This window comes from Schistocerca gregaria, unplaced genomic scaffold (assembly GCF_023897955.1).
Source record: "Schistocerca gregaria isolate iqSchGreg1 unplaced genomic scaffold, iqSchGreg1.2 ptg000994l, whole genome shotgun sequence".
Taxonomy (NCBI): Eukaryota; Metazoa; Arthropoda; class Insecta; order Orthoptera; family Acrididae; genus Schistocerca; species Schistocerca gregaria.
In genome coordinates this window covers 137,985-165,171 of record NW_026062344.1, presented here as the reverse complement: position 1 = coordinate 165,171, position 27,187 = coordinate 137,985, and the positions used below count along the sequence as shown (strand labels likewise).

Genomic DNA, 27,187 nt, shown 5'->3' with positions numbered 1-27,187 from the left:
GGTGGCCGTTTGGACACGGGAGGGGGGGGGGGGGGGGATTTAGTGACAGGGCGGAGGAGAGGTGCGCCTGGACGAGCTGATTTAGCCCGTTTCTTTTGATGCGGGAAAGAGTTTGTTCGGTTTTTTTGAGAGTTTCTTGCAACTGTTTTACACGATTTTCGAGTTCGAGCTGTCTCGGGTCGACAGCCGGATGAGAGACAGACCTGGTGCGCTTTATGGAGGGCCTGGAAGGAGGCGCGGCGCCCTTGGTGGATCTCGTCTCCCTCGTCAGTTTGGGAGCGCTCGACCTGAGGTCGTAGTGGTCCTCCGATTGGCGATAGCCCGAATCCGTTCGGTGGATTTGAGACTTCAGAAGGGCCCATTTTTTCTGCCACTGCTGCTCCATGTCCTCGGCCAGTTGTCGAACGGGAGTGCCCTCGGGATTGTACGTGAAGGCGTTCGACCAGACCAAGTTGACCAAACCGCAGAACTGAGAGAGGTTGGCGATGCTTTTCCGCCTGAGTCGGTCTCGAATGGTCCTGAGGTCCATCGGGTGCTGAATGATCGATTCGTAATCTAAGGCGCCTTCTCGGACCGGGTCTACCGGGCGGTTGAACGGCCACGCAGATTCGTGCGACATCAGCTCCAAGACCAAGTTCAGACACGCCGCGTTCAGCAGCACCGACTGTTCCCCGCCAGGAGAGGCCGACCTCGTCGGAACGGCGCCGTGGCGCTTGGCCTTGGTCGCACGACTCTCCGACGCCGAAATCCAAGTCTCACTGAGCGACAAACCCTCTAACGAATCGCCCTCCTCCTCCTCAGTCATCGTCGCCTCCTCCTCCGTCGGGCGACTGGACTCGTCGCTCGGCAGCTCCCCGTCCGCCGCCGCGTGTCTGGGCGACGGGGATCGCTCCGCGACGCCCGACGAGCCGGCGCCCGCCGACGCGTCACAACTCTCCAAACGAGGCGACGAAACGTCGCGCGAAACGCCGTCTAAAGGCGCCCACTTTTTCGCCGATCGCGACGTTTCGCGAGCCGACGGCGCCGGCTCCCCGCCGTCAGCGACCGGAGCCGGCGCGCGCTTCCTCGTGACCTTCAGCGTGGGACGGGGCGCGCCGGCGCCGTCGAGGCGCGGCTTCGGCAGGTCGGCCTCGCTCGTCGACCGAACGGCGCCCGAACCGTCACGCGTCGGTTCGCTCCCAGCCCCGTCGCCGCCCGATCCCTCCGCCTCGGCGATCTGCTTCTTGACGTTCAGCTTAATCCTCTTTGCCAGCGAGTTCGACAACATGTCGCACACGCGCGTCGTCTCGGAGCGCGGCCGTCGAGGCGCTTCTGTCCCTTCTCCCCAGTTCTCTGACACTCGGTCCCAACGCGAAACGCCAGCTCTTTCGCTCGAGGGGGGCAGCACCGCGCCGACTCGTCGAGAGGATCTATCGCCCTCGGCCCCGGCTGCGCAAAGCCGCGACGCCGCCGCCTTGTCCACCGCGTTGTTACTACCCAGCGCGCCGCCTACCGCGGCGACCCTCACGCAACTTTTCTCATCAAGTGGCGAACCAGGCTCGGACATCTGAATATACATGCACAACACGCTCTACAAAAAAAACGTCAGCCTGTGTCACCACCACATTCGCCCCTCGTCCAAAAACTGGACCCCGGGCCGTATGACGTGCCGCTGCTCAAAAAAAAAAAAAAAAAAAAAAAAACCAAAATAACGCTTTCTGTCAAACGCCTCTTCTATTCGCCAATTGCGTTGCGCGTCTTTTTTCGACGCCGATGCGCTCGCCGCACGCCCCGCCTCCTCGTCAGAAAAACACTCACTCCCCCCCCCCTATCTGCACACACATACTGCAAGAAGCACATACACACACTTCACACACCACCGCGGCGCGTAGACTCTCTTCCTCCTTCGTACATAAACTGTCGTCGTTCTGAACGCGGGGAGCCCCAGTGCGTTTGAGTCACAGCGGCCTTCGGCACATCAATTCTAAGGCCGCGTTGCCGAATAAAACAACCGTCCGTCAAACAAAATTAGCCGGATCAAGCTCAATTTTTTTATCATCTGTTTTTTTTTTTTTTTTTGCCGCTCAGGGACGCCCCCGCTCCTTGCGCTCTCACTCGTCCACCACCACGCGCGCCGCGCCCCCACCCGCTTCGCCTGCGAACGCCCAGCCGCGCCAACCGCACGCTTTCTTCCGCGCCCCCCGCGCGCCAAACGCGCGTCGCATCTCCGAGCGCTTCCAACTTTTTTTTTTTTTTCCCCCTTTTGCACCCCAGAAAAAATGTGTGCCAAAACGTGTGTAATCTCGATCCCCCAAACCTTTCTATAGGCACCCCCTGTTTGGAAGCTCCCTCACTTCGATACGCCTCCCGCTCTTCAAGAGCGACGCACACACTCTCAAATGCTCTCTGTTTTCTGACTACTCGGTCCAATGCACGCATACGCCGGAATTACAGCCCACCTCAATTTATCCTATCTGGAGCGCCCGTACGTCGCCCCCTTCCGCACGCCCCCCCCCCCCCCCAAACCCCTCGCGCGCTAATCCACCCCCCTCCGACGCGCTCGCCCACACCTCCAGACGCCAACCCGCGCCCCTGCTCCTTCGCCGCCGCCCCGGGAATTCCACCCACCTCGCTCCCCGCCTCCCCGCCCTCCGCGCGCCCTCTCCCCCACTCGCTCGCCTCTCCCCACACCCCCCCGCACACCACCCTCTGCGCCGGCGCCTCGACCCCCAACTCTGCGCGCCCCCTCTCGCGGAAAAAAAAAATCACCAAACCACAAAATGCCGCCGAACCTCGCTCTTTCTCGCACCCCCTAAACCCTCCCCCGCACCCTTCGCGCTCTCCGCACACCCCTCCACCCGCGTCCGTCGCCCGCGCCTCCGCCACTCGCTCCTCCGCGCTCCCTACTCCAACGCCTCCCACCCCGCCCTTCACCACCGCCCCGACCCCGACTCCCCTCACCCCCCCCTCCCTCGACCTCCTCTCTCTCGACCCCACCAACCCCTCCCTCTATCAGCACACTCGCTCCCAGCTCTTCAACCTCGACCGCGCGCGCCGAGCCGCTCCCAACCTCTTCGTCTACGAGCACGACCGCCTCGCCACCCAATCCACTCCCCGCCCCTCCAACGACTCGCACATCTCCTACAAGTTCCTCCAACTCGAACCCCTCTACCAAACCTACGGCGACGCCCTCTTCGAACAACTCGAACTCGAAACCGAGGCCGTCAACCGCGAAATCGACAGGTACCAGGACACCGTTCGTGACGTCGTCTCCCTCGGCAAGGGCTCCGAACTCGGCCCCTCCTCCAACCTCCTCCTCGGCTGGTACAAACCACTCCTCGCCTCCATACAACAAAAAATCTCGTACTACAAAAAATCCTCCTTGCACTCCAAAAAAAAACTCGTCGACGCCCTCTCCTCCGTCACCCCCCAAGAACTCACCGTCATCACCCTCCACGCCGCCGTCGGACATACCATGAAGCACGCCCTCGGCGCTCCCTACAACCACCTCGCCTACGCCATCGCCGACGTCGTCCTCGCTCAAATTAATTACCAACGTGTCAAACAGCAAAACCCCGAACTCTTCCGACGCAAGTACCGCAACCTCAACCTCAACGTCTCCAAGGTCAACAAGCTCACCCAACACTGCCTCCTCCCCGACCCCGAACGCCCCTCCCACCGCTACCACCAACGCCCCACCCACAACGCCACCGCCACCGCCACCGCCCTCGTCTGGTCCAAACCCTTCAGGCACCTGCTCGGCTCCTTCCTCCTCAACACCTTCCTCGAGTGCAGCACCATCAAGTGCAACCTCCCCACCAACTCCCTCTCCCTCTCCCCCGAAAAACTCTCCCCCGAATCCCTTCGCGAACTCAACGCCTTCGAACTCGAAACCTCCAAGTCCGGCCCCTCCTCCCCCGCCTTCAAACGCGTCCGCATGTCCCCCCTCATATTCGAACACCTCTCCAGGGAACACGTCCAGTGCGAGGCCAGACACGTCCGACACTTCCCCATGCTCGTCAAACCCAAACCCTGGTACTCCCCCGACGACGGCGGCTACTACCTCTACCCCACCTCCGTCGTCAGGTTCTACAACTACGAGCACCAAATGCGCCCCCTCCTCGAAAACCACGACCACATGGCCGTCCTCTACGAGTCCCTCGACGCCCTCGGCGAGACCCCCTGGCGCATCAACTCTCGCGTCTACGACACCGTCAAACAAGCCTGGGACGAGGGCGGCGACATCGCCGACCTGCCCTCCAGGATCGACCACCCCCTCCCACCTCCCGGCCCCGAGGGAAAAACCGCCTCCTGGTACAAACAAATGAAAAAAGCCGAAACCGCCAACTACAACCTTCACTCTCTTCGCTGCGACCTCCTCCTCAAACTCCAAGTCGCCGAAAAGTTCCTCAACCGCGTCATCTACTTCCCGCACAACATGGACTTCCGCGGCCGCGTCTACCCCATCCCCCCCCACCTCAACCACATGGGCAGCGACCTCTGTCGCGGACTCCTCACCTTCGCCCACGGACTGCCCCTCGGACCGCGCGGACTCTACTGGCTCAAAATCCAACTCGCCAACCTCTACGGACTCGACAAGTGCTCCTTCTCCGATCGCGTCGCCTTCGTCGACTCCCACCTCTCCGACATCCACGACTCCGCCCTCCACCCACTCCGCGGCTCCCGCTGGTGGCTCGGCGCCGACGACCCCTGGCAGTGCCTCGCCTGCTGCTTCGAACTCCACAGCGCCCTCGTCCACCCCTCCGGACACGAACACTACGTCTGCTCCCTCCCCATCCATCAAGACGGCACCTGCAACGGACTCCAACACTACGCCGCCCTCGGCGGCGACGAACTCGGCGCCCACTCCGTCAACCTCTCCCCCTCCGACAAACCCCAAGACGTCTACTCGGACGTCTGCGACCTCGTCTCCGCCCGCATCGCCCACGACGCCTCCAACAACGTCCACATCGCCCAACTCCTGCTCGGCAACATCAACCGCAAAATCGTCAAACAAACCGTCATGACCAGCGTCTACGGCGTCACCTTCATCGGCGCCAGGCAACAAATCGCCAACGCCCTCTCCGAACACAACCCCAGTCTCTCCGAAAGCGACCAGTACCACGCCTCCGTCTACCTCGCCAAATGCACCTTCGACTCCCTCAACGAAATGTTCACCGACGCCCGCAAAATCATGGACTGGTTCTCCACCTGCGCCTCCCTCATCGCCAAAAAAAACCGACTCGTCTCGTGGGTCACCCCCCTCGGCTTCCCCATCGTGCAACCCTACAAAAAAATACACCGCTCCCAAGTCGTCAAAACCGCCTTCCAAACCTTCACCCTCGAACCACCCAAAAACAGACCCGTCAACCCCCTCAAGCAACGCAGCGCCTTCCCGCCCAACTTCGTCCACTCCCTGGACTCCAGCCACATGCTCCTCACCGCCCTCGCCTGCAAACGCAAGCACATCGTCTTCTCCTCCGTGCACGACTCCTACTGGTCCCACGCCTGCAACGTGGACCAAATGAACGTGGAACTCCGGCGCGCGTTCGTAGAACTCCACAAACGACCCATCCTCCAACACCTCCTCTCGAACTTCCAGCACGACCACCCCGACATCGAATTCCCCCCCCTCCCCAAAAAAGGCACCTTCGACCTCAACCTCGTCACGCAAAGCCCCTACTTCTTCAATTAGTACACTCCTCACCGCCTCCCCTCCTTGCACCTCCTCACCGCCTCCCTCGCCTCCTCGTTCCCCTCGCACACGTTCCTGCACGCCCACACCGACCACTCCCTTATCACTTCGCCCGCGTCAGACACCCGTCCATACATCCGCCCACACACGTTCGATATACACACACCCCCTCCGTTCGCGCGTACACGGCTGCTCGTCGTCGTCTCGAAGACCTGCCAAAATCCACGGGATGCCACCCCCCTCCAGCACCTACGGCCCCCCCCGCGCCTCTCGTCAGCTCTCCTCTGGACCGCGCGGGCGCGCCCGACCCCCTCTCACGTACCGCGTCTTGCGCCTTCTTGCACCTGTAACACAAGTTGCCCACCGTCCTTATCAAATCCGCTCTCAGGCCGAACGCCGCCTCGCCTCCCGACCTCGACAGTCGCCCTAACTCACCTTGTTGCTCAAGCCGTCACTCCTCCCGTCCTTGCGCGCACCCCCTCCTCTACCACGCTCTCTACGTACCCACCACCGCACCTACCAACCCCGTCGTCGCCGCCGCCTCTCTCGCCGCCTCTTCGCGCACCTCCGCGCTCACAACCGCCAAAAACCCTATCAGGCCCTCGCACGCCCTCCCCTCGCCGAGCCTCGCCCTGCAGAACTCGAAAAACCTAGCCAAGTCCTCCACTCTCGCGCCCTCGCCAACCCACTCCGCCCTCGACCCCTCCTCCGAGGCGCCCTCCGCCAACTCCTTGTACACCTCCATCACTCGACGCCGCCACCTAAACCACGCTCTCAGCCACTCCACTCGTCGCCTCGACCGTCCGCAAACTCACCCCACACACGCACACACACACGTACCGACCCTCCCTCGACGACTCCTCCAACCTCTCGTACACCCCCGGTAAACTCGCCCACGCGCACCTGAAGAACCTCTGACTTCAAACAGCAACCGCTTTCCGCGTCAGGACTCGCTTCTCCGCGACAAGACCACGCACCCATCACCCCGCTCGTACATCCAGTAACCGCTCTCTTCCACCTGCTCTCCTTCCGAGTCCTTCAGCAGCCGCTCGGCAATCGCGTCGACGCACCGAAGCTCGAGAAACCTTCGCCTGACAAATGGGACGGGGAGACAACTTTATAGAGTGCGCACGAAAAACGGGACGCGCCTCCCGGAAACGTACCTCATGCACGCGTTCTTTACAATCATGTTGTGAATAAACATCGCGACGCTGCCGGACACCCGCTTCGACTCGGCCGTGCACTCGGCCCTGCTCAATAGTCGACTACTCGATTTTTTTTTTTTCATGTGTCAGAGAAAATGTACGCGAATCGAACTCGAGTGCCGCTCTCTACGCACATAACGTGGTCCGGAAAGACGCGCCTCCACACGTATTCCTGGTTCCCTCGGTTCCCCGTCACCAGGTTAGAGCAAAACTGGACCCACGTCGCGAGCTGCGCGCACGTCGGACCCTCGGCCGACTCGACCCCTCCGGACGCCCCGGCCAGGTGACTCTCCACCGCGCGCAAGTGCAACTCGAACACAGAAGACGCCCCCGCTTCGCCCCGTCCAGCCCCCAACTCGACCTGCACAGGACGAGTAAACAGCGTTTGAAAAAGAGACAGGCTGGATAAGTTTCTTAAAATCTTGATAAATCCATAGTGTCCAGACCACGATTTTTGTCCCTCCTCGGCGCAGAGCTGCTCCGACGTTTCTCGCAGGAGCGAGAGGACGCGTCTCAGCGTCGTCTCGCGGTCGGGAGGCGACTCCTGGTGCGCTTGCGTCTGTACCTGCGCTTGGGCGGGGGTCCGTTTTTGCGGGGTTGTTTGCGCACCGCACTCAAAGCGTTCGGCATCGAGCTCGGAAGTCTGCAGGCCCAGCTCGCGCAGGCGGCGGCGGAGCTGGCACTCGGTGAGGGAGATCAAGTCCTCCCGTCCGCCGGCGCCTTCGGTCGCGCGGACCTCCGCGAGGCTGTCGAGAAAGAGAGTCAGGTCGTCTTTTTTTTCGGGAACAAGAAAGTGGGCGACATACAACCGAGCGCATTCGTAGAGAGCCAATTCAAGCCAGTCTGGGAGAGACGCGCGTCAGGAGGGGGGAAGAAAAAAAAAAAAAAAAAACTGTTTTCAAACCAGAGGTACAAGATTGAACGGCTCTGCACCAGTCCGGCGCAGATAAAACCGCCCAGTCCCCTCAAACGCGAAATTCGACGTTCTGCACGAACCCAGCGCTGTCAAGTCCTCGGTGTTCATAGGAGAAAGTGTCTAGAGGGCGTGTTGGTTTTTTTTTTTCGTCCAATTCCGGCCTAAAATTTTTTTTTTATTCGACTCTCTTGACGAGCGAGATAGACAGTTTCGGCTTTCTGGGCTCTAACGAGGCGCTATGCATCCCGTACTTGATGCACGAATCCTTCCCTATTTGGTTGAGGACGCCGATGGCCCATTTGAGGTCCCTTATCGTGTGAGCCGCGGAAATACAGAGCCGGATTCGACAGCCTAGTAACTGAGTGGCCGGGAATCCAACGACAACAATGGCTATCCCCTTTTCAAAGCAAGCTCTGGAAATCGCCGGGAGCTTTCCGGGAAAATACACCATGACAGGAATGATGGGTGAATCCGGACACCCCATAATTCGAAACCCCTGCCTTTGGAGCTCTCTGCGCACATATGAAACATTTTTTCTTAAATTAGACAACCTTTCGTGTCCAGACGGGAACGGAGCGCAAACGGACGGATTCAGCTCGCACTCCAGCCCTTTTCTGACATCCAATCCCCTGATACACGCCAGCGCGCCCAGGACCTGTCTCGCCGCTCCAGGGGCCAAACTCGTCTCGTAAATGGAAGAATATGCACCAAACCTCAAAAAATCAATAATCGGCTTCTCTGCTGCAACGTACCCTCCAACGCTCGCAAAGGACTTCGTAAATGTACCCATGAGCACGTCCACGTCCCTAGGAGACACGCGGTAATACTCGCAAACCCCTCTCCCAGTCATTCCCATCGCGCCAATGCTGTGCGCTTCGTCTACAAACAAGTAGCACCGGTATTTGTTTTTGATTCGCACTATCTCTGGCAAGTTGCAAACCACTCCTTCCATTGAGTAAACCCCCTCGACGACTATCAGTATCCGACGCCAGGGGCGGTGGAGCCTCGGATGACCCCGACATATCGCGTCTCGTACTACTCTCTCGAGGTCGTTTGCATCATTATGCTTGAACACTCTCACGCTCGCACCCGATAAACGACATCCGTACACCACGGACGCGTGATTGTTTCCGTCCGAAACTATCAAATCGCCGGGCTGTACTAGCGCAGGAATGGTCGTAGAATTCGCCTCGTACCCCATGCCGAAAACAATCGCGTCAGGCTTTCCCACGAACTCTGCTATATTCTTCTCACATTCTCTGTGCAACGCGGTTCTGCCTAGCATCGCATACGGACTCACCGTGCTGATTCCGTACTTCTTGACACTTTCTACCACACCTTCAAAAACGGGGCCTTCGTTCGACGCGAAGCCCAAATAATTGTACGACCCAAGGTTCAAACACCTCACCACCTCTCCCGTCACTCTAAACGCCCCGCGTCGGCGAACACCTCAGCGTCAGTTAACTCTAAAAAAACGCTCACATTCTTGCAAAAATCTCTAAAACCCCCTCGCGCATGTACTTCAAGTCCGTCTTCCACGTCTCGTCTCGAGACGTCCTCTTCATCACGCCCATCCACGGGCCGGGCACGCCGACAATCGGCCTGTTCCAGCAATCCTGAATCCTCGAGTACAGCCTTCGAGTGTAAAACGCCTCGAAGTCTGACATCAACGGCGGATAACCCTGTAGGTTTGCACACGCCCGTCAGCACCGCCCGTCGACTCCTCCCTCGAACCGAAATTCCCACGCACCGCCTCTTCTTTGCTCCTCCTCCTGAACAACCTGTCTATAAAATCGTTCACATGTCCAAACACTATCAACACAAAATAACTCAAGTACACGAAAAAACTCACCACCACCCCCAGTCTCATCTCGCCGAAACCGGCTTCCATCCTTTTCTAGGCATCAGGTCACGAAAAAAATTTTTTTATTCGAATAACGCTACATGTTCACAAAAATACCGTAAAAACAATTCTTACACCCACTACCCCCTCACTCGTCTTTTTGGTACGCCTCCTCGAGAGCAAACAACTTCCAATTCACGTTCGCCTGCTCTTCGCTCGTGGGCAACCCCTCCAGACTCAAACCCTTCAGCGCGCTCTGCTCGAAATACTCGCGTCCTGTCAACCTGTCTTTCGGCACCGCCACGCCGCCCTCCTTTGGCATCTGAATCTTCTCCGGGTGGCGCGCCAGGAAATCTCTAAACCAAGCGTCGAAGTTCTCTTTGGTCACCATCGTTCCGTCCTTGTTTCTCCTCTCATACTCCTCTTGCTCCGCCATTCTGTCTAACTCGTCCAGCCTCTCAGCCGAGTCCTTCATCTTCTCCAATTCGCTCATGTTCCTCTCGATCAACCAATCAACCAAAAACTGAGCCAGGGGATAAAGCATCTGCATCCCAAGTAACTCGCGACCCTGATCGCAAAGCCTCTCCAGCAAATCCCTCGTCTCCCTAGCCGTCACCGACTTCAACGGGCTCAAACTCAATGACGGCATCTCGTCCGGATAACCTCTATTCAAACGAACTCGAAGCACCAGGCCAACTGTCTCACCGTACACAACGCGCCAATTTTTGAAAAAACCAAAGACCCATCAATCAGAAAACCCTACTCCGTCATTACGAAAATGACCCGCGCCCCCATAACAAGCGCGACCTCTCGCGGCCAAAATAGACCCCCCGCTCACACAACTCGCCTCACACTCTTTTCGAACCTAAAAAAATTTTGTACCTCTGTTTTCGTCTTCACTGCTCGCATCCGGATTCGGTAGAAGCGTAAGCTCAAATTCGTTCGGCTTCTCTTGCTCTTTTTTGACGGACACGCGACGGAACGCGTGCATACGCGCCCCTTACGCAAAAAACCTATTAGCCACCTCTATCAGAAAACCCAACCACTTCTCTCGGCAGCGATGCAGCTCTCCCCCAACTTTACGTCACCTTTGAATTGGTCCAAAAAAACGTGTTTGAGTGTTTCTATTTCTAACGCCCAATCCTCGGGCAGTACCGCGTCCATGTCAACACAACCCCGTCACTCTCAGTCTCGACCAGAAAACTTCGCATTCCCGAACGCGTCAATACCGCCTTCGATCCTTCGACAGCTCGCGTGTATAGCGGACTTTTAGCTCACAAAAATGAGATCCACTCGGCTTTTTCTCAAAATCGTCATCCAAAATTTTTGTATTCGAAAAAAATAATATTCCGCGCTGTTTTTTTCAACGACCATTTTGTCCCTCAACTCATGGCATCTGCGGAGGTTTTGCAAAATCCCTTGGGATCTCCAAAATCCGATGAAGAAAGAGAACCCGCCTCGAAAAACACAGCGTCAAACGCCTCTGTGAGGGAACCTAAAGAAGCCCCGAAGCGTCAAAATCGCAACGAAAAGAAAGTCCGCAAATTTTTGTCTAAAAGCGGCCTTAAGCAACTGAATGGCTACTTCAAAGTAGCGGTCAAAAGAAATAATGCGGTATGTCAATCAAATGCTCCCATCACATACACACAGGGAAAAAATAGACGGAGTTGGACCGCCTGCAGGACAGTTGCCCCGAATAATCCCAAACGTGCTAGCCAACCTAAAAGACTCGCAGTACCCCACGCTGCTTGACCCTCCGACGCCGCCTAATCATCGAACGCTCTCCATGCGATCCCCCGTTTCTGTTCCCAGTACACCCTTCACATTCAATGCACAAAAAAACTTGTCAAATAGTTTTTTTTGCTGTCCTGTGGATGCCTTTTCCCTGTACCGTTTCTGCTCGCATCCCCGCGCTCGATCCATTTTGCCTCCGCCAATTCCCCACTTCTTTTTTCAGATACCAAAGTCTTCGGTGCTCGCTCGCGAGCGCGACCTCAAAACAAGCCCGTTCTAACCCCTGTGCTCGATCATTTGCACCAATCGTCCCCCTCCCTCTGTCAAACCATCACGCGCCTCGGCCTCGCAATGATCACGTCCAACAGGTCGTATTCGTCATCAACAGCCCAGACGTGTACTCTTCCCCATCTGGAGGCATCTACGTTATTTTTGGAGAAACCAAAATCGAAAACTCAGATGCGTCCGCCCTTCAAAACGCCGCAGAAAAACTCAACATACCGGAAATCAGCCTGAAGGACGAGGAGGACTCTCAAGCGCAATCCTCTTCGACGAAGGCCGAAGAAGCCGCTCCTGAAAAACCCGTCGACGAAAGTGGCCTAAATCCGAAGGACATCGAGCTTGTCATCTCACAAGCCGGGTGCTCCCGTAGCAGCGCTGTAAACGCCCTCAGAGCAAGCGACGGAGACCTAGTCAAGGCCATCATCTCCCTGACCCTCTAACTGAAAAACGTCAAAATGCACGCAGGTAAATGTCAACCAGGATTCTACCTCGCCAGTTCGGTGTCGCATATTTCACCACGCGCTCTCAGTCAAAAAAAAATCTAAGCGCATCATTGCTCGATAAATACAAAACTTGTGTCGAACAAAAGCATTGCACATTCTTTTTGAATTCGACCTATTTTTTTGACGTCTCAGCAGAAAAACGGGCCAATTTGACGTCCGCCACCGGCCGAACGTCCCTGTCTCCGCCAAGCGCCTTCTTCGCCTCGCTCCCCGAAAGCGCGCCCACCACCTCCTGAGCAACTCGGACCAACGGTGTCGTGACGCCTGCCGAAGCCAGCCGCGCAGAAAAAAAAACAAACGCTCAGAGGAAAGCAGACCCCCAAACCCCGCCCTCCGTGCAAAACGCGCGTCTTCTCCAGCCACCCCTCAAAGCGAACCAAATGCCCGGCTGCCTATCGCCGCCTCTCGCGCGCTGAAGGTCCTAAAAACATGCGCGCCATAGCAAAGAACCTCTTCCTCGAACAGAACCGCTCTTTTTGTACCCAAATTCGAGGCGGGGTGGCCCCCTAACACGGCGCGTCTCCGGCGTCCACTCTCGAGCTTGAAGGGGACGTCGCGAACTCTCGAAAGACGAGCGCGCAAAGTCCGATCTCGAACCAGTTCTGTCATCCTCTAAACGCATACACATACATACATATACACATATACATGCACATGTGTACACGCGTCATCCTCTCGGGAAGCCGCATCTCCACGAACCCGCTGGAGCTGAAAGCCGCCGCGACCCGCGCGACGCCAATTGCGCGTCCTTTTGGCTCTGGGGGTCTAAAAAAATGAAGCAGAGCTTGTTAAAAAAATTATCAAGTCGCTCTTCAAAAAATTTTCTTCCAAATTGTCTCACTCTCACGAAACGCGTCTCTTGTTCATGCTCCCGCTCCCCTTTCGACTCTATAGGACCACATTTCCGCAGCCTTGAAGCATCCACACAGACCCCTGCCAGCGTTGATGGAATACGATCCTTCGCTTCACTTCACTCATGAATTTTCAGATCCCCATTCGAATGGTTCCGCCTCTCTATTCATGGAGTCCAGTCCGTCTCATTCTATTCCTATTCCACCCGCTTCCGATAGCCTGAACATTCAAATACAACCGCCCGCTATTTCCTCCTCCGTGCAGGTGCTGCCCCTGAGCTCGATCCATTTGAGCGCGCAGGAAACGCAAAAGCGCCTCATACAAGACCTGGAAATACGCAGAAAGGCCCATTTGATAGCCGTTCCCATCGACGACGAGCAAGTCAAGGCTCGCCTGTGCGAACTTCATGAACCAATCATCTTGTTTGGCGAAACCAAGCCCCTGCGCCGACACCGCCTGCGTCTGTTGCTCGCGCACTTGGATCTGTCGAACAAGTCCACGGACTCCGTCGCGGTGCAGCCAGAAGAGGTCCGAGAGAAACCTGCGACGTCTTCGCGCCCGTTTTTTTCGGTTGGATCGACCGATTTGCTCAACGCGCGCATGGCCATCCTGAACAGCTCCATAGAGCTCGCCCGTGCCAGGCTAGACAGACTCAGAGCCAGAGAGGAGTTCTTGAAGAACGAAAGCGACCACGAATGGCTGGACAGACAAAACGAGTTGGATTCCGAGCTGTTTCAGCCGCTCAGCAAGTGCATTTCTTCTGCATCCGTGGTAGCTGAACAGAGGCCTATATCGTCCATCAGAATAAGTAAAAATGGCACGTGGATCATTACCGCGTCGTGGAACAAAACCTGCACCTTGTGGAACGCTACAACTTGCCAGGAAATTCTTGTTTATCGAGGCCACACCGAACGTCTAATCGATTGCGCCTTCCATCCATTGGCACACGTGTCCGCTTCGTCCGTGTCTGTAGCAACGTGTTCGGCGGACCAAACTATAAAATTGTGGTCTCTTCAAGATTCAACTTGTCTGGGCACCCTCACGGGCCACGAAGATCGTGTCAACAACGTCGCTTTTCATCCAACTGGAACCTATTTGGCCGCCTCTTCTCACGACACCACCTGGAGTTTTTGGGATTTGGAAACCCAAAAATGTCTCTTGAAGCAAGACGGACACTCTAGACCCGTCTACGCCCTGTCCATCCACCCGGACGGCGGATTGATTTCCACCGGCGGCACCGACGCTGTCACCCGCGTGTGGGATTTCCGCAGCGGAAAGCCGGTGTATACCTTTTTCGGACATGCTCAGCCCATCTATGGCATGGACTGGCACCCAAACGGGCAGTTTCTGGCCACCGGGGCGGGCGACCATACCGTCAGAATTTGGGATCTGAGAATGAAAAAACTGTTCTACATCCTTCCGGCTCACAAGGCCCTCGTATCAAAAATCAGGTTTCAGCCGAAACACGGATTGTTCCTCGCCACGGCGGGCTATGACAACGTCGCAAAACTCTGGAAAACGGACGACTGGAGCCCCATCGCAGAACTGTCCGACCACGACAGCAAAATCGCCGGTATCGACGTCTTCTCTCCAGACGATTCAGACCCCACCGGTTTCACGGAACACCCGACATCGCCAGACAACTCAATGCAAGTCGACGACTCCACTCAAACTCAAAACCCCCCCGCCAAATACGCTCCGTACAACCCAAAAAATGCCAAACGCATCGTCATCGCCACCTGCGGCTTCGACCGAACCTTCAAACTGTGGACCATCCAGAACTAGCGCGCCCCACACCACACAAACGGAGACGCATGCATGCAACAATATGCACACACACAGGGGTGTGTGTATGCGGTATACCCGCCTCTGCCAAATGACGCATCCCTCCTCTCTCCGTCGACGCTCTGCCCCCTCCCGCCGGCCCCCGAGCGTTCCTCCCCCTTCTGTCGACGCTCAGTCCCTCTCGCTGGCCCCTGGGCGTCCCTCTTCTTCCCCCGACTCGCGGAGCGCCGCCGCTCCCTCTTCGAGGCCGAACGTGGCTCTCTCGATCTGTGGCGCCCGGACCAGCCTCGATAAACCCCTCTGAATCCGTGCCACCTTCCCGGCCGAATGCGGAGCCCCTCCTCTGCGCCGCGGAGGCAGTCCCCCCCAGCGAAGGTGCCGCAATTTTTTTTTTTCTGAATTTGTTTTGTGGAGAGAAAAACGCGGACTGTTGCCACAAGCGTCGGCCGCCTCTGCCCATTCTAACACTCACTCAGCCAGCAACCGCACACCCTCCTCGCAAATGGTCTTCCAATTACCCAGCGTTCATGAGAACGCGACCGGGTGGGGCCCCCCCGCCACGGCAGACAAGACCCTGTTGCCAGAATTCTTGCGCGACTTGCCACTTCAGCCCTACACGAAGTCGGAGCGATCCAGTCGCATATCCGACTGGACCACCGCGTCCTCTGCCCACGGATCAGGTACGCGAACGACCGCGCACCACCAATGCGCGCGCGAAGCACACACACACCTGTACATGCCACCACACAAGCGTGCTCGTGTGTACACGCTCCTATTTCCTTTCTGACCCGACTGTCCCTGCGGCTCTGAGAACAGAGGAAGAGGCGGAGTTTCAGCTGGTGGACCACAAGGCGCCCAACAGAAAGCCCCTGACGAGGTTCCGTCGACAGATATATAACAGGCCCCGCGTTGGCCCCGGCCAGTCGCGCACTGGATACTCTGGCCAGCACAACTCCAATCTGAACCGCAATCGCGGAAACGCTGGAAACAAGGGCATGCGCCACGTCGGCAGGCGATACGCGAACGACCACCGCCGCTACGAGCCGTCGATTAGCATCAACCCCGAATGGGGCGATCCGATCGAGTTGTTCGAATTTGTCAAATTGCAGAAAATCCCAATTGGCAATTGCATGTTTCCGACCAACTGCACGACTCTCCTGGATTGCGGACAAGTGGGCTACTTCAACACCGATCTCTTGAAGAGGGTGACTACCAAGAGCGAACTGGCGCTGAAGCGCGAGTACGCGAGAGAGATGACGTTCTTGAAACCGACCAGCTCCGACGACCCGAACTTGCACAAATTCGCCGAGCAACGGGAGGGAAACGTGTTCATGATCGACACAATTTTGAGCATGCTGATGACGATGCATCGCTCCCTCTATTCGTGGGATCTCATCATCACCAAAAAAGACGGTCAACTTTGGCTCGATAAGAGTTCGTCGCGCTTCGACTCCATATCCGTCAACGAGAACGCGTCTGACTTGCCCGACACGAGCGAGCTGGAAGCGCTCAATGCGCCCGCGAAGCTGTCCCAAGAGGCCATGTTCGTCCAAAACAACTTCTCTCAACAGGTCTTGATTGACCAAAAACTCCATAAATTCCAATACACGAGTCCTTATTCGAGCGAGGCCAACACCACGCACATCGCTCCGGTCGGCTACCGATACCTGCGCATGCCGATCTCGCCCGAACTCGCGCTCGTGGTTCGAGCGGAGTTCGACGCCGTCATGCCGAGTCACTCCGGGGGCCTCTCGACGCTCCTTGTCCGCACTCTCAATGAGTACGACGTCAAAATCACGGGCGATTGGCGCAAAAAACTCGAGAACCAACCGGGGTGCGTCCTTGCCACGGAGTTGAAGAACAATATGTTCAAGATTCAGCGGTGGATTATTCAGACCCTCATCGCGGGCTGCGAGCGCGTCGTCCTCGGGTTCATATCGCGCCAGAAGCCCAAAGATACCACCAACCATTCCATCCTGGCCATAGAGACCTACAAGCCCAAAGAAATCATCCACCAAATGAACATGAACCTGGACCACATGTGGGCCGTCCTTTGCCACATCTTGCAGTGCATCTGGAAGCACCCGGACGGCAAGTACCTGCTCTTCAAGGAGCCGTCTGCCTCGTGCGTCAAACTTTACAAGATCACCGCTTCCTCGTCTGCTGATTCTCGCGAGGCGCAAAACGCGTCGCCGGCTCCCTCGCCGTCGCCTCAAGCCTAGTGTACTTAATAATATAGATAGCCTTTGTTGGCTCGACGCGGGACGGCGGGCTTCGCCATCGCCGTGTCCGCGTTTTCTTCCGCCTTCCTCGGCTTCGCGACCGTATCTCTTTTCTCCCCTCGCGGCCCCGCCGAATGGGTCGCGTTTTTTTTCCCGGACGACGGGAGCGCCTGCGACCTGACGGCGGGGGCGGACGAACGAGTTCGGCCAGCAGAGAACGCCTTTCTGTTTCTGCGGGTAAATTTTCCATACACGTCTCGAAAAAACAAAGGCGGATTTTCTTGGGTCCCAACTAAACTTCTTCAAACATGTCTTGGATTCAAGCGGACGAAAACGACGAAGCGCAAGTGATCCTGGTACGTCCCTGACTCCGAATCGTCCGCTCGCCCCGGCCGGGGCGTAGTCGCCCATTCCCTCTACCTCCGGCTCCCGAAGGTATCGCTAAACAGCGAGTTCTCCTCTTTCTTTCCACGCGCGCCACCCACGTCGTTGTAAATGCGCATGAAATAACGCGGGACGCGCGCCCTGCTATCTCGGCGAATTGCACTCCTCTCACGCCCCCACGTCGTCGCCGCACGCAAGACCTGTCCCCCGAATGCCACGAATTCCATCGGCACTTACCACCCAAGCGGGTTCCTGTACGTGTCGCACGTCAGCTTCTCCGCTGCGCTGTCGGAGCACGCCAGGTTCCGGCAACTGCTGGAGGACCACGGGTGCCAAGTTCACTCGGTGTTGGACGTGCTGCGCATGAACTGCGACGAGGACCCCGAAGCGCGCGCCTCCTTGGAGAGGTTCGCGGCCAGCTGCCTGCACTACCAACTCCTAGACGACGACGAAGCGCACCTCGGCAGTCCCTACATGGAACAGCTCAGCGAGGAGTATAAGCTCAAATCGCTGCAAAACATGAGTCCGAGTCAATTGGTCGACATCATCTTGACCAATCCCACCCTGATGCTCAAAAAGGCCCCTCTGAACACCCTCTTCGAGTGCAAGTCCGTCTCCATGAACCCCCTCGCGAATCTCGCGTCCTCCAGAGACTCCCTCATCGTCACCGCGCGGGGGGTCGTAATCGCGTCGATGGCGGCGTTCAATCGCAAACCGGAGGTCGAGGTGACCAAATTCTGTCTGGCCAAGCTCGGCATTCCAATTTTGGGACAAGTCGACTCTCCCGGCTGCCTCGAGGGCGGAGACTTCCTCCCCGCGGGCCGATCGCTCTGCTTCCTGGGCGCCGGCATACGCACCAACTCCCGCGGAATCGCGCAGCTGCTGGCCAACAACTGGCTCGGAACCGACCGCGTCGCCGTCGTCAAGGACTACTTCGACCGAAAACAGGAACGCATGCACGTCGACACCCTGTTCAACCTCGTCTCGTCCAGCGCGGCGTTTCTGCACGAAGGCGCCGCGGAAAACTCGCCCACTTGCCGATACGTAGACGAGTACCGCAAAACCGAACAAGACCAATACGTCCTCGTCGAACACGACGTCCCATTCCCCGTCTATCTCAAGTCGGAAGGTTACGAAATCATCTTCTTCAGCGACCGCGTTCAAGCCAACTACGGACCAAACTTCATTCATCTCAGCCCCCAAAAAATCATCTGCGTCGACGGCGAAGCCGCCAACCTCATCGCGCCTCACTTTCCGGGCGACATCGTCGTCCACCCCTACAGAAACGTCGCCGACATGAACGGCGGCTTTCACTGCACCACTCAAGTCCTGCGCAGACTCGAAAAACCGCGCCCCCTTGAACTCGAACGCGCCGCCGTCGCCGCCTGCTGTCTCGGAGACGCCCCCGCAGTCCTTTCGTGCTTGAAAGAAGGCGTCAAAGTCAACGACACCTTCTGCTCCGGGCACGCTCTCATTCACCTCGCTGTCATATTCGACCACCTGTCACTCGTCAAAGCACTCCTAAACGCCAGCGCCAGAATCGACCTATGCACCTCGAGCCTATTCTCGCCTCTCGACCTCGCCCTCCTCGTCTCCTCACCCCAACAACGCGATTCACCCGTCGTCCAGTACCTCACTCAACGCGGAGCGCGCGTCAGACGACTTTCGCTCTCCTCCCCACCTAACCTGTCACCCTCTAATTCCGAACTAATCGCGCAGCTCCGCGGCAACTTCAGTCACTCCCTGCTCGCCTCCTTGCTCGCCTCTCTCCCCCAGCCCGCTCTCGACGCCCCCCTCGGCTGGATCTGCTGCAAGACCCCCCTCGATTCGCCCCACCCGGCCTCGCAGAGCTCTCGTCGCCTCCTCATGGTCGTCCCCGCCATCTTCAGCACCAACCTCAAACTCACCTGCCAATCACCCATACCGCCCATCACCGACCGGGAAGTAATCTGCGACGTGCAACGGGCCTACTCCCACGTCGTTCACACCCTTTCCAATTGCGGCGTCGAAGTGTACCTAGACACCTCCGACGAGTTCGAACAGGCCCCCTATGCCTTTCTCATCGGCTCCTACTTCTCCACTCACCTCACCCCGCACTCGCGCCGGTCGGCGCTCCTTCACCCCCTCACCAACTCCCACCACGCCACTCACAACCCGTTCTACAAGCGACTCGTCTCGTTCCTTCAGGACAAATACCAACACCTCGTCTCGCCTTCCGACGCGTCCCCCACCACGCCCATTCATCACGCCCCTTCCACCCCTCCCGTCCTCCAATACAACCACTTCGCCACCGTCTTCGACCGCGCCAACCACATCGCCTACTCCTCCTCACTCGACCCCCACCTGCCCCACGCCCTCCGCCTACTCGGCTACGCCCACGCCCACGTCCCCCCCTCCTCGTCTCCGCTCTCCAAATCCGCGGATGTCGACTCCTTCATGCTCGTCGGCACGCACGTCCTCCTCCTCTGCCAAGACTGGCCCTCTGCGCCCGATTCCGAGTGTCCCAGCGACACCCTCAAATCGCTAGAACTCACCCAATCCAACAAAACAATCATCAAATTCAGCCCCGAACAAGCCGCGCGCGGCGCCATCCGCAACTCCATGGAACTCCTCGGCGAAAAAAATCAACCCATCTTGCTCACCTCAGACTCTTGCTCTAGCCTCTGGACCAAACAACAACTCGAAGCCCTAGCGCAAACCGGCACCAAACACGTGTCAGTCGACCTAGGCCCCATCGAACAACTTGTGCAAGGATCCATGCAAACGCTCTTCGCCCCCTTGTTCTGAACGCACCTCTCACTCCCAACTGAACAACCGCCTCGCCTATTTTTTGCTTGTCCGAACGCGCCAACTGCCAACTTCACTCGGCCGCTTCGAACTGCACGCCTCCGTCCCGTGCAACGCGCTCGCGAGCGTACCCTCAACGCGCGCACCTCACCGCCCCTCCGTCCGCCCGGCGCGCACGCGCTCGTCAAATGCCGCGCCCACAACCGCCACCAAACACGTTGCAGCACAAAAAATTGACATTTTTTCGCTGCTCGCGTACGAACCCAAATCCGCGGCCGGCGAAGAGGTGGCGGTCCAGCTTCCGAGGCCGCACACAGCAAAGAAGACGCCTCGACCCCTTCGTACCCCCCCCCCCCTTTGCCTCTCAAAGTCACACACATCCAACGCGCCTCGGGCGGTCCTCGACTCAAAGACACCAAACCCTGTCCTCGACACGAGGACCTCTCGCCGAGCGGGCGCCGCAAAACACGACGACGACGCCCCTCTCACTGCACCGCGCAGAGCGCCCACGAACGCGCCGCAAAAAGGCACCTCCGAACAGCGTTACTATTGTGTACAAAGTTTGCGTTATAACGGATGACAAATAAAAAAATCGACATGCGCGGCGCTTGTTTAAAAGTGTACCAGCCTTTGAATTCGCACAAATCTTGAGACCGAGCTATCCGCGCAGCGCGCTCACCGTATCTACAACGCGATCTAAGCTGGTCGAACCGAGACTGAAACTCTTCGGCCTCGCGCAAAATTCTGATTGAATAAACACGGGCGCCGAAGAGAGCCAACTGTGCGCTCCCGAGGGGACTTTGAGCACGCAGGGTTTTTGGTCGCATCCCCCAACGGATAGATTTGCAACAGCTCGATCCGATGTGTCTCCGCTTGTTGCTGGTTGGCGCCTGTCTTTTTTGCCAAGGCAAACTGCGGCATACCAAAAATGCGCCAAAAGAGGCACTGCATCTTGTCGAAGCCGCCCGAAACCGTCGGTACACTCCCCTTATTCCGATCGAGGTCTCAATGGGAGGGGAAAGTCGAGAGCCGTTGACAGGTCTCAAAAAAAAAGCTTTTTGACAGGCCAAAGGAGGCTTGTTTCGTGCGTCTGAACTTGTTCCTCTCTCTGCGGAGCGTCTGCGGTTTGAGCGCTTCTGAGAAGCTCATTTTGACCACTCTCCGACAACGTGCCTAATTCAGAGTAGCCATATACTTCCTGTACAACTCGAAGCGATAGTCACTCTGCGGAGCGCGGCCTGACCGACTCTGGGCTTCCTTACTTAAACGCGCTGCGCGGGTACTTGGCGCCCTTCGCCGCGGGGAGCGTCCGCGAGTTTGGTTTGCCTGAGCTCGGCGACAAATCCAAAAGGGTTTAAATTCTCGAGTGGTTTTTTTTTTGTCATTTTATTTCAACGCTGTAAAGCGAAACCTTTTTGGTTTGATAAAATATCAAAAACGCTAAGTTTTGATTGGCTGTATAGCTTTGAGCGCTATGGCCTGTTTTACTCTGGCAGCAAGACTGCGCACGAATGAGACAATTCGATGTTCCCACTCAAGATTCGCGTACGTGTTACGAGTTTTTTTTTGAGTCTCTCGATTGCGCAGAGGAGGCGCCAACGTGGGAGATGCTCGCAGCGGCGCGACAGCGGTTAGGGTTAGGAGAGACTGACGTGGCTTCTTTAAGTCAAAACGTTGGTTTGCCGGGGCCTTCTTCGAGAGTTTTTTGGCTTCCGAGCCGAGGGTTTCACGCGTCTCGGTCGGCGTGTGAGGAGGTGCAGGATGAGATGCGCGCTCAGATTCAGATGAGAGAGCAATTGAGAGCCAGGTTTCAAGCCCAGGCGCAAGAAGGCGGAGAGGGTCAAGCGTCGATGGAGTCGATACCTGCAGAATCTAGATTTCAGGAGATCGATCCGAACGAGACGAAGCCGTTTCAGATAGACTCTGTGCATGTTGACAACATTTCTGATCGTTTGCGCGAAGAAATCGAGAGTCTCGACGAGCATATCAAAGTTGCGAAGGGGGTCGAAAAACAGGCGGTACAGTTGCATCGACTGCTTTCTGCGATTAACGACATCAAAACACAACGTCAAGTTGCGGAGTCTCTCGGGAAGAGCATTGAGAGCCTGACGGCCATCGATATTGCTCAATGGAAGTTGGAGCAGCAGCAAAACTTGGTGAAAGACATTGACATGTCATCGACTCCTTTGTATTCGACCAACGAGAGCTTCCGCCTGTACAATGAAACGTTAGAGATAATAGACGATTTGTACCCGTGTGGCAAGCTGCCGAACTGGCTGGCAGAGTCTCTGGAGACCATGGCCAACAACTACATGCGCAAGAAGATGACTGAGAGGATTCGAGCTTTGCGCGTGTCCGATCGGGTTTATCGAGAAGTGAAGAAGAACTTGTTCCCGGATTTGTTGGAGAAGGTACATTTTTTTTTTGCTCGAGCGTTGGGTCTCAATAGTTTTTTATTGACGATAAGCATTTGCTAGGGCGTGACGGCGGCTGAATACGTGGACTTCATTGGAGAGGACAGGTTGTTGGCGCCTCTGTCGCTTCGTTTGAGAGACTTGATTTTGAAGTGGATGGATGCTCCCAAAGACGAGAAGTATGGTTTGGCTGAGGAGATGAGGGAAATCGTTCGGGGCTTCTATGCCGACAAGGACGAAAAGGTGCTCCTGGCCGAAGGCGAAGAGGATCAAGAGAAAAGGGAAAATGCGTTCCTGGACGAAGGCGAAGAGGATCAAGAGAAAAGGGAAAATGCGCTCTTGGCCGAAGACGAAGACAATCAACAGAAAAGGGCAAAGGCGAGCGAATCTATTTCTCGAAAATTGGGTCGTGAGGTAAGAGAGGCAGACTTCTCCATTGAGCGTCGAATGTCGTCCAGCGGTACCGATTCTTGCCACCCGCTGCTACGCAGTAATCCTACGTATTATATTCATGGCCAGGTGAGCAATTTGGAGGATTTGTTGGGGCAGATAAGAGAAAACAAAGTGGCGACGGTAGAATGGCAGAAGTTGGACCATTTCAATCCTCCGACTCAATATCGCCCGCTCTCGGACTCACTCTTGAAGGCGAACACGAAACTTCGTGAGGACCTCCAGATTGCCGCGCTAGACTTTCCTGCGTGGGAGGGAGGGCACGCAAAGGAGTACTTGAACTCGTCGGAGATGTTCATTCAGCTTAAGTTATGGAAATTGTTCAACTACATCTACCCGAAGATGGCGCAAGACGAAATTTCGCAGAGGGAATTTATGGAGATGTTCGACGTGTCTCCCGGGGAGGCGACGTTGGAATGGACACTGAGCTACCCTCCAAAAGAGCACACGTTCTATCCTGAGCATCCTCTCTGGGTTCATCCATATGAAGATGACGAGGATGAGATTGCAATCTTTTGGCCGCCGTATGAACCGATCACTCTCTATGGAGAGACCAGGGTGACCTCCTCGTCCGAAGGAGCTGCAGGTGCCGAAGAGGAGCCCAGTCATCACCCCGAGTCTAAGTCGGACGACGCTTGTAAGGCCGACGACCATTCGGCCCCTGATCAGCACGACCCCTCGGTCGGTATGATCAGGAGGTTCACTCAAAGAATTCTAGCAAGGATGAGGAGTTCGGAAGGCCAGGATACTAAACGTTCGATGTCGAGTATCAAGCAACTCTTTTCGGACCAGAAATCCTCCCATGAACATCACAGCCACGCACACCCGGAGAAGTATATAATCACCTCGATCCAGGACCACGAGCAAGACGAGAAGTGCGAGGCCATCTATTACGAAGCCTGGAAGAGACTTTCCGAGGACCAGAAGAACCGCTTCACGGTCGAAGAGGCCTATGAGGTTCTCAGCTCTCTCACTCCCGAGGACATCGCGGAGGCCGAGAAGTATTGGAAGTCCCTCAGCCAAGAGCAAAAGACACAAGCCAGATCAGAATGGAAGAACTCTAAGTTCGACGACGACGTCGACCGATCTCGTGGCGCTGAAGAAGTCAAAAAGTTCTTGAACGAGGCGTGATAAACGAGACGTCCCGATTTCTCTTCCGGAAGGGTGGAAAAAAAAACAATTTTTTTTTTTACGGTGGCGCGAACGGACGCGCCTCTTCGCCGCTCAAGGAGACAAAACGTCCTGACTCCTTCTGAAGGGGGAAAAAATTTTTTTTGCGATGGTGAGAACGGACGCGCCTCTTCGCTGCTCATTTTTCGTGACGAGCCGGCTCCTTTTCTGCGGAGCGCGCTTTAGTTAACAATTTGAAGTATTTCCGGGGGCGCGCTAGATGCTCTGGCTGTACAGCAAGGAAATGAGGTTCTGCAACTTTGTCTTTGCGCACGCCAGTTGCGGGCGATTCGACGGGTCTTCCACGATCCATTCGTCGATCGTCTTCATGAGCTGGTGTCTTGAAAGCCAGAAGTGGAGCATGATCACCGACTTGAATGGTTCTGGCGGGTTCTCTAGGACGTCTATCATGGCCCATTGAATCGTTTTTATGCGAACTCTTTTATTGTAGAGGGTGCTCTCGAGTTGGGCGGCCGGATTGTCCCCGGATCCCGGCTCGTTGAAGTAGGGATTGGGGGTCAACACCAACGACTGAATCGAGACCAGGACTTGGAGCAGTGTCGACCTGTTTTTGTCCCACGTCTCGAGATTCGTGCCGTGCCACGTGTTCAGAATGGACAAGCAGACCTTTCCGTCTGGGTATAGATTTGGGTTGAACCGAAAGGACCTGTCGCCGGTCGTCATGAACCTCACCCTAGGTGGACTGTTCGGATAGTCTGGAGGGAACCAAATGTCGAAGAAAAAGCACCCGCCCGAGTAGGGGCTGGATCTTGGCCCTATGATCATGCACTTCATAAGGCATATGTTGTCGGTGTCCGTGCGAACGAATATCGAAGAATCGAAGTGAACGGGGAGGTCTCGACACAGAATAGATATTTCCTGTATTAGTCGCTTCGACGTCTGCGCGTTTGCGTTATTCGCTTTGTATGAATGCGTTTTGAACCTCGCCTCCTCCAGCAGGTGAGGCTTCATGATGTTCACGTATTGCTCTTCGACGTTGTTTCCCCTAAACGTCGAGGTGCCAATCCAGCGAAGAGGCACGACTTTGGATTCAGCCGCTGAGTCAGACATGACGGATTTGGCAGCTGAGGCAGCACCCGACTTATTGGACCTGTAAAGAAATGTTATTCGTCTGCAAATTTAAGTTATTTAGCATGGAACCAAATGCCCGTACATCAAATCGTTTAATTCGCTCGTCTCTTGGATCTTTTCTGAAATATTCTTGGATTTTTCTTTTTTTTCTCGCTTCTCCGATCCGAGTCCAGCTTCTTCTGCCTCGACGGCGCCGAGTCTCCCCGCGAGCGAGCGCCCCCCGTCGGCCGAGCCCCTGCTTCGAGCGAGGCGCAGGGAATTCCGCCAGCTCTTCAGCGCGTCCTGTCTCCGCCTCTTGCACCCAAGGTAACCAGCGACCATTCGATGGACCCTCACAATCTCGCACGTTATGTCGTCTTCGTCCGCGAGCGCCACCCGGGACCTCCACTTCTCCCTCATCTTCGCCACGTCTCGCAGCAAACCGCACATCTTCTCCAAGCTCCTCAAAATGCTCTCCAACTCGAAAGACGTGCCCAGTCTCTCGCACTCCAAGATCAGCGCCGGATGGGCGAAAAACGCACGGCCCAACCTAAACACGCATCTGTACATTTCGAATTGCCCATCGACGTCCAATAACGAGTCGTTTCGTAGGTGCTCGCACACAAACGCCGCCATGCCGCTCCCCGCAATCAAGCGATACACGCAGGGATCCAACTCGGGTTGCAACGTGTCGTCCGAGGCGTTCGGCGCGCCCGACGGGCTCGGCAGTTCGCCATCTAGCAGAAAGTCAGGTACGCGCCGACCCATCTCGCGTCCCTGATTTTCCACCCCTATTAGCTCCGACAAAATACGGCTCCTTCGACTCTTCGACAGCGCGGCATCACACGCGGAAACGAGCCAGCGCATGTGCGCTCTGTTCCTTCTCCAACGAGCCCACGTTTCCGGGGTTTTGACCCAAACGTCCAAATAAATCGCAACTCCCTTTAAGTACACCACCAACTCGTCAACCGCCCTTCTCTTCTCCTCGGCGCCCGTCCACTCGTTCTCTGCCGTCTTCCACGCGTCCGCGGGCGCCTCCCCCTCGTTCCCGCTCTCGTACCCCTTCCTCTCCGGCTTTCCGCCGGCCGCGCCGCTCCGACTGCGCGCTCCTCGATGTTGTACCAAATTTTTCGCCTGCGCGTACTTCGCGTCGAACTCGCCGTCGACGCGCCCAGAACTGCCCCCGACCATCTCGCTCACCTCCGCGAGCATGAACGCCAACACGCCCGCTCGGCCCGCCTCGTTCCGAACCCTCAACCCGTCAAACGGGTCGCTCTGAGACGAACGAAGCAGCCTAAAAAACACTCGATAAAGAGGACGCCTCGGGTTCTCGAGGCTCCTCGCGCGCCCCGCCGCCGGCCATTCGCGACCGGCCGCTCCAGAGCACTCGACGCGTCCGGACAGCGCCTCCGCTCTCCTCAGCACGTGCGCCATCAGCGCGAACAGCAGCGCGCGGCACTCCCTGTCACAAAAGAACAGGTAGACAAAATTTGACACTTCGAGCCCTCTTTTCAACAGCTCGATCCAGCTCGCCCACGTCTCTTCCGAGAGCGTCTCGTCGCAGAGCGGGCGCCGCTCCGACGTGCCGCCCCCGCGCGGGGGCGGCTCGAGACGCGGCGCGTCGCGCGACCAGGGAGCGGACGTGTACTTCCTTCTAGATAGCTCGCCTCGCCCGTCTGAGCCATGAGCTCGGTAGGCCTCTTCCAGGGGCATCGAACTTCGGTCGTTAAACACAATTCCCGCGTTTTCTAGCAATTTGCTCGCGGGGAGAGATGAGAGCCCTTCTTTTGCCTCGCCGCTCTCGGCGGCCCACGGTTTCGGCCCCTGTTGGCGAGCCGAATCCGCGCGAGCGCTCTGACTCGAGAGGCCCGCTCGGAGGGCTTCGGGGCCGCACG

At 56.9% G+C, this 27,187-nt stretch overlaps 6 protein-coding genes across 7 annotated transcripts in view; 4 read left to right on the top strand and 2 right to left on the bottom strand.

Annotated features, from left to right (window-relative positions):
* Positions 1–27,187, bottom strand: part of LOC126326521 (uncharacterized) — a 60,051-nt gene that overhangs the window by 8,204 nt on the left and 24,660 nt on the right. The gene's annotated exons all lie outside the window — the stretch shown is intronic.
* On the bottom strand, positions 7,958–10,910 carry LOC126326526 (serine palmitoyltransferase 2-like). 2 transcript variants are annotated; one of them, XM_049995671.1, is made up of 5 exons: positions 10,727–10,910; positions 10,521–10,595; positions 9,546–10,334; positions 9,317–9,477; positions 7,958–9,219 (listed from the first exon to the last, which is right to left on the bottom strand). In XM_049995671.1, the coding sequence occupies exons 3-5, from the start codon at positions 9,684–9,686 to the stop codon at positions 7,971–7,973; spliced, it is 1,551 nt and encodes a 516-aa protein (XP_049851628.1). In that variant the 5' UTR covers positions 9,687–10,334; positions 10,521–10,595; positions 10,727–10,910; the 3' UTR covers positions 7,958–7,970. Both variants share the same exon structure in this region, with proteins under 2 accessions (XP_049851628.1, XP_049851629.1).
* LOC126326524 (U4/U6 small nuclear ribonucleoprotein Prp4-like) lies at positions 12,932–15,172 on the top strand. Its single transcript, XM_049995668.1, has one exon. The coding sequence runs from the start codon at positions 13,103–13,105 to the stop codon at positions 14,792–14,794; it is 1,692 nt and encodes a 563-aa protein (XP_049851625.1). The 5' UTR covers positions 12,932–13,102; the 3' UTR covers positions 14,795–15,172.
* On the top strand, positions 15,233–17,121 carry LOC126326525 (eukaryotic translation initiation factor 3 subunit D-like). The gene is made up of 2 exons (XM_049995669.1): positions 15,233–15,474; positions 15,611–17,121. The coding sequence occupies exons 1-2, from the start codon at positions 15,297–15,299 to the stop codon at positions 17,014–17,016; spliced, it is 1,584 nt and encodes a 527-aa protein (XP_049851626.1). The 5' UTR covers positions 15,233–15,296; the 3' UTR covers positions 17,017–17,121.
* On the top strand, positions 17,325–20,810 carry LOC126326522 (uncharacterized). The gene is made up of 2 exons (XM_049995666.1): positions 17,325–17,372; positions 17,599–20,810. Exons 1-2 carry the CDS (start codon positions 17,325–17,327, stop codon positions 20,185–20,187), a joined length of 2,637 nt encoding a protein of 878 aa, XP_049851623.1. The 3' UTR covers positions 20,188–20,810.
* LOC126326523 (uncharacterized) lies at positions 21,568–25,438 on the top strand. Its single transcript, XM_049995667.1, has 3 exons — positions 21,568–21,732; positions 21,854–22,598; positions 22,665–25,438. The coding sequence occupies exons 1-3, from the start codon at positions 21,662–21,664 to the stop codon at positions 24,180–24,182; spliced, it is 2,334 nt and encodes a 777-aa protein (XP_049851624.1). The 5' UTR covers positions 21,568–21,661; the 3' UTR covers positions 24,183–25,438.